This window comes from Barbatula barbatula (genome assembly GCF_947034865.1).
Source record: "Barbatula barbatula genome assembly, chromosome: 18".
Lineage (NCBI taxonomy): Eukaryota > Metazoa > Chordata > Actinopteri > Cypriniformes > Nemacheilidae > Barbatula > Barbatula barbatula.
Window position 1 is genome coordinate 3,975,498 of NC_136781.1, and position 15,381 is coordinate 3,990,878.

Sequence of the window (15,381 nt, forward strand, 5' to 3'; positions counted from 1 at the left end):
AGTACAAATTACCATGTTGATACATAAAGTTTGCGTGATATACAATTACTTATGCCGTAACATAAGATTTCTGTCATACCGCCCATCTCTATAAAGAAAATACTTTTTCCACATTATACAGTCCTGACTGAAAAATGATCTGCTTCTTTCCAAGTAAACCCGTTGACATGAATGACCTAAAATGCCGAAAACCCCAAATGAGAGGCAAAAGTTCTCTGAGTGCAAACGCAGCGCTTGACAGGCTGTGGTCTGGTCTTACTGAAATCAGTTCCCGTGAGCTGAGCCAGGATTCGGAAAGAGCGAGACTGGGTGGTGCCGGTCCGTGGCTGCCAATCCTCCGTATCCTCGATCAGTCTCTTCTTACTGCGATCGTTGGGGATGAAGCAGGCCATGTTTTCCACCCGCAAACCGTGCCTGTGGATACGAGCTTTTATTGACCTCCTGAATTCTAGTGCAACGCATCACACCACGAAAACGTGACGAGTGACTTCAAGTCATGCGTGCACGCACAAAGAGAGGACTCGCCACAGAAAGAACGTGCTGTACGTGCAGATCACATTTCTTCTGGAGTGGATGAATATTCGTTTCAAAAATATACCATGGAGGAAGTACAGAACTACATTCATTACCATTTGTATATTACGCCAGAAAAAGCGACTGGAGTTTTGACATCCAAAACATCCTTCCAGGGGTTGCCAAAGTGTCTCTATGATATTCACGCACTTGGCCCGCATCCTTCCTGTAATGTTGCTCTACAAGCTTGTAATTTACACTTTTTAAGGTGTGCATGTTGAAAACCTAAATTCCGACGGTTTAGAAATGCAATAGTTTCTTGTCAACAAGTCGCACAATGGAAAGTATCATTCATGTTTGTCGAATAAAAAGTGTGGGCGAGATGCTGTACACACCCGATATTGTCTTGTGTTCACGTTGAAATTACTGTAATTACAAGATGACAACTATAAGGACATGAGCACGGTGGAGTCTCATACCGTTACTATGGCAACGTTCATAACACCCAATCCTCGTATGTCTTGAAGACAACACGGTACATTGTTTTACCTGATGATTTGCAAAATCGTAAAGCGAAATCTGTAATAATAAAATGACATGTCAACCATCAAGACGTTTTTGCCTGCCATTGAGTATATGAAGGGTTTCTTGGACTTTTTTACCCGATACATATAATTAACAAAAAAATAAGTTATGTTCGCCATAGTTACCATGGTACATTTTTGAGAGGCTAAGCAAAGCACATCAGATTAATGACCTACACACATATCCACAAGGACACACACAAATCTAAATATCAACGAAATGCAATTTTCACTTCAGAGTCATTCACAACACGGCATCGTTCTCAAATAAAGCCACAGATGCTACATTTACTAATAGCTTCAAACAACCCAGCGAAAGTGCCGCTATTCAATCCAGTTCAACTACACGCTACTAAACGCTGAAATAAACATGGCCCGATGTCCTCAAAAGCAAAACAACAAAACTAAGTGTTTATTAGTGAGGTCAGTGGCGGGTCTGTGTTCTTTCAGCTCGTGCATTAGAGACAGGAGAGGAGCCAGCACTTACTTTCCCTCAGGGTACAGCTCCTCATAGAAAGCTTCGCCTCTAATGAACGACAGAGAAAGCGAAAGAAAGATGGAAGTAAAGCACAAAACAATAGAAAGAAAGAGTGAGATCAGAACAACCAGAAACAGATCAGCGTCCATTAAGGGGACCTGACTTTACACGGAGTGACTGGACATCTCCACAACATCAATGTTGGACTAAAGATGTACATTGCCACATCAATTTTTGAATAATTACGAAGCGAAACTTGCCGTTTCCAAAAGCTAATATTGTAACAATGCAGGCTTGGCAAAAGGAAGATAAATAACATTTTGGAAGACAGAAAACAGAGCAGAAAACAGTGAGAGGCAAAGCCACTGGGCTGAGATTTGATAGTAAATTGCACACATTTCTCAGAGCATGAATGAAATAAAGAAAGATATTTACTAACTTGTCAAGAGCTTCCATCTGTGGAATGAAAAAAGAGATTAAGGTAGAAAAGAGTTTAGAAATAATAATAATGCAGTAACAGAATAAACAGCATTAAGAAAACCAAGATTAACGGAGAAGAAACCAATTGGTTTCTTTAAGAAAAATCAAACACATGCTATAAGTAACAAGAGAGCAGAGTGCTCTACTTATATTAAATAAGTAAAATGATCCATTGCTAAATCTTCTCCAAATTGTATTATAATTGTATCCCTGAACCAGGCCTTCAGCCAAACATGAAACCTGCATTATTCTTTTATAGCACAGAACATTAATGCCCCCCACACTACTGACCACTATACATTTCCAGGACTGTTCAAGTCATGAGATTATTTATGTTAACACATTACATTTTTATTAATTTCCAAAATGCATGTACAAATATTACTGTTTTATCGCTTAAAAGTGAATATGAACTTTATTTGCAGCATTTGAGGTCTGAAGAAACACAAACATCTTTTATGTTATTTTGACCGGTTTCTCTAGTTTTCTTTTTCTGCAAATATTCTGCAAAATGCAAATAGAAACCATTTTTTTATTTAAATATTGTTAGTATTTCACAGAATTAAAGAAAAATGATGAATACCTAAACACATATCTATAAATAGTTTGATCAGAAAAACTTAAATAATTTTGAAACGCTCTCAATATTTTACGCGGCTCTATTAATCATTTTATAGAATTTTTGGTAACAGTTTAACAAATATTAACAAATACAACCTTATTGCAATGCATTATCTAACAATAAAGAACACTTATATGGCATTTATTAATCTTATTTCATGTTAATTTCTACATTTACAAGGACATATATTGTTAAGACGCAATGAACAAGAACAATTAATTTGGTATTTAACAAGCTTAATAAATGTTGAAAAACAATATCGCTCATTGTTACTTCAGTAGTCTACTGAAACTTTTTGTTTTGCTTCTATTCTACTTCCATACTTTGGTTTTTAATAAAAAACCCATACATTTGTCCTCCTATAAAATGGTATCATTTTTCAAACACGCAATAGTGCCCCTTAGAGTGAAGAGCAGTAAACACAAGCATGCAGGCATGCGGTGCTGTAAACATGCTCAGAGTGCTGACGTGACTCTGATCTTCAGAGAACATGAAGACCTCAGCTCTGAGATGAAAACGCACACCAAACACTCCACGAGCAGAATTCAAACTCAATCTCCTTCCTTCCACAACACTCCAAAACTCCAGAGCCTCCTCTCCCGTTTCGCATTCACACAATTCAACTAAAGTTCATGAAACAGTTAGAGTTTATTTTTTATTTAACAAAACAACGAGGGCATGTCTTTGAATAAAACATTAGACATGGTTATGTGTTTGTGAGGAAAGTCGTGCTAAGGTGGATGCATACAGGAGCCGTTCCAAGTTAGGCTGTTAAGTAATTCAGCACCGGGGCCCGTAATGGCACTTTGAGGGCTCAGCGCATTTTATGGGAGGGTCTCGACTCTATAAACAGCAACGGACAACATCAAGCCTTTGACTAAAGACAGATTTGACCCCTGTCAAACGGCTATATGAAAACCTTTAACCTTAACCAATCAGTTACTGCGCTTAAGTTTAAAAATATAAAACAATGATTTTATTGCCCTCGACTTTACCAGAACTGACTGCTAACATCTGTTGTTTTGATCAGCTTAAATAAAAAAGCTTGTTAAAATGCAAGACCTTCCGTGATCTCTGGCGCTAAAGAGACGCAGACAGTTCCTGCATAGTGACGATAAAGACATGTAAAGGAAAACAGGCCGTGCGTTTGAGATGTTCTCGAAACAGTTCCTCTCTGAGGAATTCTGGTCAACCCCCTGGCATTGTGACCGCCTTCTTCTGACGTGAAAAACAGACACAGCGCTTTAATGCCATACTGTTTATTACAAGCACACAGAATAAATCCCAAAAAACTAGCTGACCCCAAATCTGCCTATGCCAGAACACTACACAGAAACTCAACACAAATGTAGAAAAATGTCCTCTCCACCACATCTATGCCTTTTGGTTTATGCGTTCACCCTGGGAATTCTGGGAGACCCAGGCGTGCTCGTCGCTATTGATGTATCATGTAAAACTTGATGCCCTCGAGAAACAGGGCTCATTTTTGTGGACTAAGCTCATCACGCATGTCCCACGGCGATCAAAGCTGGCAATAAAGAGAGATTATGAGCCACAGTCTATCAAGAGACGTGGCTGGCCGGTCACCTACCCATTGTGAGGCTGCGGTGCGCTGCTCGGCACCTGCGAGCCTGAGTTAAGCTTGGGGGCATACGACACTGGCTTGATGATGGGCCCCATGCTGCCGTTGCCAGAAGCTGCAGAGAACGGCCGTGCCATCTTGTTTATGGCCGTGCTAGGTGCGAACGAGTACTTTGGGTGACTGGATACGGGCGTGAGCGTTTTCTGAGCGTGGAGAAAGAAGACACACAGTGCAGAATCAACACCATGCATGTCAAACCGTGCACACATTTTCATTCGCTTAGTGGCAACACAGGTGAATGCACAATCCTAGAATTGCTTTAATGTTTAATCCTGTGTAAATGAGAGGATTAACTTGGGAAAAAGGGGGGGTTGTCTTAAAGTGTACGCGCTGCAAATTACAAGCTCAGTGAAAGTGCAGAAGGAACTGTTTAAGAAGCGTGAACACACCCTTGGCGCAAATATTTATCTTGAGATGAGGCCAAGGTCCGTCTCAAACAATCTCCCTCGGTTCCTGCTGCACTCAGCACGATTGGGTTGAAAGCATAACTAGAAACTGATATGACTAGAATTATAACCGTGGAGCTGTGGCCGATACCCATGTTATGGTCTGTTGCAGCCACATGAGAGCGCAATTTCTCCCATTCTAGTTTTAGTGTGCATTATGAAAAGAGTTCTTCAGAATTGGTGGGAATAGGATTGATCGATATATCTAGAAACCAATGTTTTAGCCATTTTAATATTGTTGGAATTGGTTGACAATGGCTATTTTATATTCAAAATTTTATTTGCAGATAGGAATTGCACTTTAGTGTAAATTGAAAATGTTTATTTAAATTATGTGTATATGTTATTTGCTATCATGAGTATTAAGCTTGTATATACTATACCACATGGCTATCTAGAATTCTTGATTCTGATCTAGGTTTAATTTTGTGATAAAAGCCATCTGGATGTACATGATCTCTTACATGAAATGGTACAAAAATATATGATATCTGGGGTTGTGCATTCTGTTATATAAAAACCACCAAAGGCATGTTTAAGCAAGACCAAGAGCAAGACGTCACGTTTATCTCAAACAGGAAAAGAGATAAAGCACCAGAGCTTTCACAACAACCAGAAAGTGAAAAAAAAATCACGATTTTTAAATTACATAAAACATAAAAAAGGAGATGAAAACGTCAGCCTTATAAAACACAATTCAAGAACATGTTTGTGGAGTTTCTGGAGCGATTTTGTGAAAGCTCTGTCAGATACAAGAGAAACATTCTCTTACCTTTTGCTCTCCTCCAGCATGATCAAAAGCTCTGGAGAGAGAAAAAAGACAAATCACCAAAACTCATTCAATTATAAATATTGATGCAAAATCTGTAATGAGACTTTTAAGGGGAGTGTAATAGTTGGACAGACAAATGTGTGCCAAATACGAAAAAACTCATGGGAATTAGATCTGCTCTCTTTGGCTACAAAAGCCATTTTATCAGTCTGAATGGAATGTTGCAGCTGTACAGTGAGAGTTAATGCATGCCTGTGGTCCAAATGCTTCGATTCACACATAAATCAAACATGTGCATTAGAAACATATCAGCAGTGACTCACAATGATATATTTCTTTTCTACTGGAGTCAAAATAAACACGGCTGACATCAATTCAGCAAAAAGCAACATCCAATACGTGCTCTCTTGTTCTTTTCCCTGAATCTTTTAATATAAAACTACAATGATATATTTTAAAAACAGCACCTTAGTCCAATATATACCAAATTTGTTGATGTCCTTCCAAAACCTCTTATGTACAATTTTGCTGTTTTTCAGGAAATGGAAAAAAACACTGTACTTTTTTATTAATTGCTGTGTTGTCGTTGCTGACAAGCACGTTTTATTGGTTAGATATTAGCGACAAATATAAAAGGTGACTAAAACAATAATTTATGATTTTCACTAAATCTGGAGATAGGAGGTTTCAGAAGGAGTTCACAAATAGGCTATAGCAATGTCACAAAGAATAAAACAAATACATAGATATAAATGGTTGTGTAAATAACATGATACACCAATAGTAATTCTTCAGTGCACCATTATAAGAATATGTGACAAACATGATTAAGATGTTAAGAATCTTTATATTTATCTATAAAGCAATATTTTAGCTTCACTGAATTTAACTTCATTTTTTTACACACTTTTACAGTGACTGTACCATTATAACACCACACAGAAATTTCGTTTTACTTTAGGTCAGGGCAAAAAACCCTGACCTAAATTGGACAGTTCAACTAGACTGGAAAAATTGTGGCATTCCAACAGTGTCCCTCCCCCCCACACGAGTCTGCATTTCCTGTGCCTATACACCACTTCCTGTGACAGTGATGGTATCCTCTTTCACAGAGGCCTTTGTCCAGACCACAGAGAGGAATAACAGAGGAAAATAGCACAACCAGAGTGTTTTACAATGCCACGGGAAAAAATAAACGGCATCCAAAAGCTGACAATATATAGAAAAGCACCAGGCTACTGTGCCATTTGCCTACAATATACTTTGATATGGAAAAAGCAAGAAAACTGACTGCATTAGAATGTAAAGCAGTCTATTTATTTTGTAATAAGTAAAAAAAATAAAAAAGTATTTATTAAGTAAAATCAAGTGTTAATTGTAATGATGAGAACATGTTTTTACTTCCAATGCACGGTCACAAAACCACGTTGAAACCACTTTTAGTGTTCCACAGAAAACAAAAAGAGTCATACACAGGTTTTGAGTGAGGGAGAATAAATGACATCATGTTCGGGAGAACTTTCACGTCAAATTCTTACATTAAATTACTAAGAGTTCATTTATTGTATTGAAGGTAAAACATTACACGGAAAGGATTTGTGTCACTCAGAAAATGTCTATTCACAGAAAATCTTTTCACAGAACTTGTGACATGCATCTTAATATCGTGGAGACAAATAGAATGAGAGAGGTTTACCTCAGCAACGGTGAGTTTATAGACAAATATGTTTGTCACAACGCAACTTTAAAAATACGACTTCAAACATTATGGATCTAAATGTGCCAGTTCATCCTCTGTGATCAAGCATGAATCGAAATATTCATGCACAAAAAGGTTATTCGTATCTCTCACGGCCGCTTTTGTGTTCAGTACACGTACATTAAGTAATCTTTTGTCATGATTCCTTAATTGTTTAAGTAAAGAAAACATTAGCATTTACCGTACAGGGAGGAACACAAACATACATAACTTAATCACTCTCCCATGTGATTTACCTGCTTTTCTCTTTATAAGCGAGGGTGGATTAAAAAAAATATGAGGACTTCACGTTCACATTATACATAACGCTTAGGACAAAAACTGGATTAACCACAAAGCCACACAGGAAGGGCAGAGCACGGACATAAAAACATGATGATGGCTTCTTACAACAAACAAAAGCTTACAAAAGAACTCTTAGAAACCGCATTTCAAGCGCTTGCCCAAACAGCTATCAAAGGCATGTTAACTAAAACAACATCACCCTCTGTAATCAAGTCTACCAGGACTACAGACGTGTTCAGACACATGTCTTCAATTTCGCCTTTCCACAGGACGGAAAAACACAGCGATCCATCTTTGATAGATGTGAACACCAGACTACAAAAACACTGACACAAGCAAACAATAGTCCATATAACATTCATCTACACATACTGAGCAAAGGGGTAATTACGAACGTTAAAAAGATGCTCATATAGATAGTATGTCACAACATACTCCATAAAAAGAGGCAGGAATGACATCATTTGATCTAAACCATCAGTGGCATGATGAGATGGAAACACCCACTTTCTGCACGCCTCTAATCGGTTCATCCCATCGCACAGGAATCTGGGGAATTTGACATTTTCAGCATCAGCAACGTTTTATGACCAAAACAAAACAAAGTCCTGTATTCTCTCCTATATTTTAGCTGAGTTTTAGTGAGAAAAACCATTTGACATGAGCCAAACTTAAGAAATTAAAATGAGAAATAATTTACTCATCATTATTCTATTCCATTATATATTATTTACATGACATGCAGTTTATTACATATATTTTGATACATTGTTCACTACTTACCGAGCTTTTGAACGATCCACAAGTTTTCTCGAGGAAATGTCTTATAACTTTGGAACGACATTTGGGGTGAGTAAATTATTTTTATTTAACATAAACTATCCGACAATATGCTGAAACTAATGTCCTATTCACTTAGTCAAAGTCATGCACACGTTTTATCGGGAGAAGTTGTAATTCTCACAGCTCGATAGTTTTTGTACAGGCCATTACTAACCACTACAAGTGCTTACCTACTGTGATGACATACAAACGGCTCTCACACACCTTAAAAGGAAGCGAAACCACATTTATAAGTGCGGTTTGGACCATTACACAGGCTCTATTTCAGCTGTGTTGATCACAGGGGCGGCCTAATGACAGAGCAGGAAGAAGCAGCATTCTGCACCCGTGCTCATCTTTCCCGGTTCTCATAATCTTTCAACCGCAGACACAATACTCTTCCCACCAGCAAGCCGTGATCTCCGTCTGACGGAGCACGGTCCATTTCAAACTTCCTTTTTTGGGCACATTTTACAGCATCCCGAATGGAGTTCAACGCAAGCGATCTCTGAACTGTGTCCTGCGGCACTGGTGTTTTTCCATGTCTGTGTTAAGAAGCGAGGAGCGGCTTCTGTCACGGCGCTACACCTTCATCTTCAGCTTATCTGCTCTACCATTAGCCCAGGGTCATCCGAGCCAGACAAAGAACAGTTTTATTACAGGAGATGAGAGAGAGAGAAAGAGAAGCTTTACAAGAGTGTTTCATGTACTGGATTTAAAACCTTCCCTAAAATCTATCTGTAAAGAAAATGGAAACTAAAAACCAGGAGCTCTGTAGTTCTACAGGCAACTTAATTCTGCTGACATGTCACTATGTCCCAAGACAAGCGTTTATAAGCAAAACAGGAAGGGCTTAGAGTTTTGTAAAAGGACTAAATTAAAATAGTTCTGTAAATTAAATTTGGAATAGTCAACAAAGCAATGTGCATTTTCACAACAAGACACCAAAATTAAAAAGCTGAAAAACCACAGCGGAGAATAAAATGTCAAGCCACTCTTGGTTCCAGAATTAAAACGATTAAGGCGGTTTAAAACAAATCCTCAAATAAAGAGTTTTCAAAGCTCGTTTACACAAAGAACAATAACTAATTAGATAAATATGATAACTATATGAGTGCCCACACATTTGGATGATAAGTTATGTTTATTTTGACCTCACAATGCAGTTCTGTTTAAATCAAAATCTATTTCAATTGGCCGGCAATGTTTTATCCTAGAAACAAATTAAAAAGTAACATTTTACTAAATTATTATTATAAAAAAACATTTGGAGAAAATTATACCATGACACAAGCAGAATGTTCTTGAAGAAAATTAACTACTCGCCTCATATAACGCTGCAAACTCATAACGTGAAAATATATGCTTCCAAGATCATAATGAAGAGGTTAAGAGTGAGTTAAGAGCATTAACCAGAGAACACAATTTCCTGTTAGGTCACTTTCTCAAAGATGAAATCATGTGCAGTTGTTTGTGTACCTGCTCAAAGTGAGGGTGAGGGCATCCGTCGCTGCTCTAATCTTGTTCTGTGCCTCCACGTGGGTCATTTCCTCAGCGTTGGCCTCACAGATGGACACCACCCAATCTCCAACACCCACTCCGGCCTGGGCTGCCTTGCCGCCTGGGATCAGCTGTAAAAACCATAGAGAACATTAGTCATCAATTAACTAACAAGACTAACAAAGCATTTGTCATGGTTAAAATGAAGTGACCTCAAAACATTTCAGCTCTCGTACAAGATTTTGAAATTTGCAAAATAAAAGTGGTGCATGTCAAGGCATATGTGAGAGGGAACGAAGACCTCGATATGAGACTTCTAGTGGGTTTCTTTGCAGTTCCAAGGGGGTTTGGGGTGATTGCTGTAGACAACCGTCTCCATGATGTTCTGAACCCTCGATGCGGCTCAGATAACAAAATTATATTATATTCATTTTTTAGTTTGTTTTATTGGGCGTAAACTTTAATACTTTAGATAATTCAATATTAAAATCAAATTCACTGTATTAGGACCACTAATAATAATAATGATCTCCAAAAGAATAAACAAAAAAAAACCACACTGAAGGATTTGACCCAGATCCTGTAGATTTCTGAATTTAGGACACTTTTATATTTCTCACAAATTGCAAAGCCATGTAATTAAGTCTTTTTTATTATCAATGGCAAGAAAACAATCAAGTGACATACAAACATTCAAAACAACATTTAAATCATGAATCAATGACAATTCCGGTCTTCGATATAAAACACACCCCTTCACTACCAAATGAGTTTGCATTACCTATCCAAATCAATCAAACTCTACCAAACAAAAGCGGACACGGCTGATAGGAAGTCTTGTTTTGAGCCTGAACAAAGAACTCAAACGCTCAAAATGTAATAGTGTTGATAAATCCTTCACCGTAACAAAAGCCAGTCTAAAAAAATCCTGTACTTTACCACACTATTGACTTTTGCAGCAGGGCTATTCAACCGTGTTCCCTGAAGGCTGCAGTCCTGCAGAGTTTAGCTAAAACCAAAATCAAACACACTTGAATCACCGAATCAAGAATACATGAACTTTGGCAGGTGTGTATGAGCAGGGCTGGAACTGAACCCTCTAGGAACCGAACTGAATAACCCAGTTTTATGGCATCATAGTTTAGTGCTTTCGAGATAAGGAGGGAAAACTCTGGGAATGAAAATCACCAAGAAAAAATTTGACAATATGTCCGAAACCACACCCCAAAGGAAAAGTAGAAAGAATGTATGGAAATATGCTTGTTTCACATGGAAATGAGATGTTAAACACTGAGAATCTGTCTACTCAATGAATTTGGTGTGCATGGCTTCTGTGAGCGCAGACATAAACAAATTACGTACGGTCACATCATGTCCAGGAAGCATATATGAGTCACCTTCGCATGTAACACTGACTCCATCTATGCAAGCACAGATTTATAGCTCGCAAGTGCTCAGAATGACACACCGAATCCTAAAAGTTTACTCAGCCTGTGTCTGATGCATTCTGGGAAAAAAAACTGTGACTGTCTCAGATAATTAGAGATCTTAGTGTGAACAACGCATACCCAAAATCCTGCCAAAACATTAAAATATTTTTATCTATCTATCGAAACATTTGGACTTGATATAAAATGAATCTGTTTAAAATTGATGGTTCATTTCAAACCTGTATGACTTTCTGTCTTCCCCAGAACACAAAATATATTTTAAAGAAAGTTGGTAACCAAACAGCGACGGCACCCATTCACTTCAATTGTATGGACACAAAACCAATGTAAGTCAATGGGTGCCGTCACCAACTTTCTTCAAAATATCTTCTTTTGTGTTCTGTGTAAGAAGGGAATTCAAACGACAAGAGGGTGAGAAAATAATAACATTCATTTTTGGGTGAAAGACCACTTGAAAGCACACACACCCAGAGTTACATTTCCTTGACTCAAATGCCAACCCCACATTAGTCCAATAAAAGAAGCCCAAAAAGAAAAACGCAACGCATCATTACTAGTGCTTAATCTGCGTAATAGCATAATAAGACCTTTGGTGGTAACATCCTAATGGGATACAGCTTTTGATTTTGGCATGAGTACGAATGTAATGCATATGATCTACCCTCCTACGTAAAGCTTTAACCAAACCTTTAAAATCTGTGGTCTCTTTATTCTCCAAGTTCCACCATATTTGCTGTCTCAGTGGTCTGCTATTCAGTACAAATAAACATTAACTCTTCACTGTGTTCAATGTGGGTTTAGAAAATTGCTGTGTGTTGCCTGGGCATCTGAATGAATGCCTGAATGCTTACTTACAGGCCTAAGACACTAAAATGGGCACTTGGGGATATTTTGAGAAATATCTCAGGGGTTTTGCGCGTCCATACAATAGAAGTTAATGGGGGTCAGTGATGCTAGGTTACCAACATTCGTTAAAATATCTTTGTTTGTGTTCTGCAGAAGGAAGAAAGTCATAAAGGTTTGTAATGACACCAGGGTGTATTGCCTCAGCACAATCTGAGCTATACCAAAATGAATACATATTTTCCAAAGCTTCAAAGTGATAGTTCACCCAAAAATAAAAATTCTGTCATCATTTACTCACATTCGAGTTGTTCCAAATCTGTATAAATGTATTTTCTTATGATGAACACAGAGAAAGATCTTTGGAAGAATGCTTATAACCAAACAGTTCTTGGACCCCAATGACTACCATAGCAGGAAAAAAATAATTAATATTTTCATTTGTACATAAAACGAAAAGAAAGAATTTTTGACGAACGTAGGACAGCAAACAGTTCTTGGGCAATTTTGACTACCATTCAAAATGTCCTACTATGGTAGTCAATGGGTCCAAGAGCTGTTTGTTTACAAGCGTTCGTCCAAATATCATTTTCTGTGTTCAACCAAACAAAGAGATGTATACAGACTAGAGAGATTAATTCGTGACAGAATTCTCATTTTTGGGAACCATCCCTTTAACAATGAAAATGTACTCTGTTTTCCAAATTCTACCAAATTTCCTGTGTAGCCACATGCTTTTCACTTCAGCGACCCTTTACAATACCTCACTGCACTTTCAAACTGGAATTTGTAGTTGGACGGCGCTGCAACATAACAGAAGTTATTGTCCTGGGGCTTGCAAGTCATTATGAAAAACAACCGTCAGCCTGTTGTGAGACCATGTAAATATTTATGAAACATAAGAGCCATTGTGACATCATTATGACATCATGAGGCAATGGCCGGGGTCTGAATAACAAACCCGCACAAAGGCCTCCCTCAGGTGCAGCGCTCTGGCACGGGTACAAGAACAGGAGAAACTGCAAACAGACCAGGAGGGCAAACACATGGAGAAGACAGGAGCAACAGATGAGAGGCAGGGTTGAGATGCAAAAACGAAGGAAATGAGACCTAGGGGTGCGTGGAGCGGTGTTGTGTACGGTAGAGTACTCAGATAAAGCTGACGGACGTGGCCACCTGTGTTTCTGGCTCGAACTCTTGGCCCAGCTGTTCCTTGACTTTAGTGTGGTGACAGCAAAGTGCTGCGCTAAGATCTTTTGCAAGTCAAACAGGGAAGCGTAGAGAAACCTTAAACCATCTAGCATTAATAAGCCAGTACAACACAAGAACATTTGAGCACAACCGCGCAAAATGAAAAAGATGGCGGCAATATTGGATACAGAGTAGGATGCAAGAATTGCACACATTTTTTGAAAATGTAAATGTCTTATGCGTATTCCAGCCGGCTGAGCTGCCTTTTCTACCCTTCTCTTCCCAGACAGTCCGAGGTCGTTTTGTCCTTGAAGCTACTAAAACTTTATGTGGTGACCCTAAAGACCACCCTTGTACTGGTTGTTAAAATCATCGCCACATTTCACTTTCCATTTCCTTTTGGGGGCTGTAAGACTCCGGCCTCTCTGCAATTGCGTCAGCTGATACGAGCGAGCCATAAATATCTTGGATGTAGGAGCCAAGCTTTAAACTAAGTTGTCTTCAAAGGTCCCCAGAAGCAGCTACTGCCACATCGGCTAACAAGCCCTACAAAAGCAAACAAGCTTATAATGAAAACTTTCTAAAATGAATCGATGACCAACTTAGATGATTATGTGCACAGACGAGAGCAACGAGTGGGAACGAGTGAACCCAGAGCGAAAATGTTTCTCAGGAGGCACATGAAGTGCATTTCTTTCAGTTTAATAAAAGGGACAGTTCATGCGAAAAGGCATCGTCTGTCTTAGATGTCCAAACTTGGAAAAAGCTATCAAGCTCCAAAAGGACTATTTGTGCAAAGATCAAAAAATATTTAGAAAGATTTACTGTTTGTTCTTTTTTAATGCCATTACAATGTATGGTGACATTCAGTTTAAAAATATATATCAAAAAGTAATTCATATAATGTGTGAATTATTTGTAAGTTTTATATACATATTAAAAAAAGTTATTCAAAAAGTGAACAGTATATTATCATAAAAATCGTCTAACAGGAATACAAGAATAAGGAGAAACCCTTTATTTTGGACGAATAATTTCTTTATTTGGTTATGCCTGTTCCTGTAGAAGAACATGAACCAGCTTAATCCCGAACAACATAACACAATTCACAAAAGAAAACCTCAAACAGACCTTCAAAAGGTGACATCATACACAACTCTTTTTCTGAAGTCATGTTTGACTTCAGCAAAATGGCTTGTTGCTCGCTAATGAAAACCAGATGCACTTCCAGTGCACGCAAACAGAAATCATAACATTTGCACGCTGCAATCATCATTGATTTCACAGCTAGCAAAAGCAGACACAAGAGACCATCTTACATCGGTTTCATGTTCTCTGATTTCATCAGGAAAATATTTCTCTGAGGTCCGGTAACCTTGTCATCTGGTTTGAGGAATGGTGGTTGGAGACATTCATGGATAGTGGGTGCAAAAGTAGACAAAGAGCCTTTCTGTTGCCAGGAATAGCAGAACAGTGTTAAAAATCCCAGGAATGCTAAAGAAATGTACCAATGGAAAGAGAATGGATTGGAGGAATGGAGCAGTGTGAGACAATGTTCAGAGAAAAATGAATGCCTGCCCACCTCCAAATACTACCAGCTGATGAACCCACAAAAAAATGATGCTGAACAATGCGATACATGAATTCAGCACATTATTTTTTTCTAAAGTGACTTTGTATTCATGTACTCTTTGGGATTCAATCCCATGACCTTGACTTCACAAACACTCAAAAGTTGAGCTACAGAAACATGATGAGAGACAGAGACTAATCATACTTCAAATCCCTAACCCCAGAAATGAGTAATGGTGATTGTAACTTTATGAATGTTTTAAAGAATGTTTTCTACCAACAAGTCACCACGTTCCATTTCCTAATCGTCCTGTTTCAACACCTTATTCATTGCAACCTTGCAACAACCTCTCTCTTCAACGTCCCGGTTTTCCAAAAAAGGAAAAGGAAACCGTTTCCCTCCCCTTGAGAACCTGTGGAC

The 15,381-nt window shown here is 38.3% G+C and overlaps 1 protein-coding gene across 7 annotated transcripts in view; it reads right to left on the reverse strand.

Moving 5' to 3' along the window:
- pdlim7 (PDZ and LIM domain 7) overlaps positions 1-15,381 on the reverse strand; it is a 31,940-nt gene that overhangs the window by 10,852 nt on the left and 5,707 nt on the right. For 2 of the 7 annotated variants that reach the window (XM_079480181.1, XM_079480182.1), the window contains exons 3-7: positions 9,883-10,034; positions 5,538-5,568; positions 2,015-2,031; positions 1,585-1,623; positions 260-414 (exon numbers count right to left, since the gene is read on the reverse strand). In XM_079480181.1, coding sequence (XP_079336307.1) covers positions 260-414; positions 1,585-1,623; positions 2,015-2,031; positions 5,538-5,568; positions 9,883-10,034 — 394 coding nt within the window. Of the gene's footprint in view, positions 1-259; positions 415-1,584; positions 1,624-2,014; positions 2,032-4,268; positions 4,463-5,537; positions 5,569-9,882; positions 10,035-15,381 lie in introns of all 7 variants that reach the window. The other 5 variants (XM_079480184.1, XM_079480185.1, XM_079480183.1 and 2 more) reach the window with 4 other exon arrangements.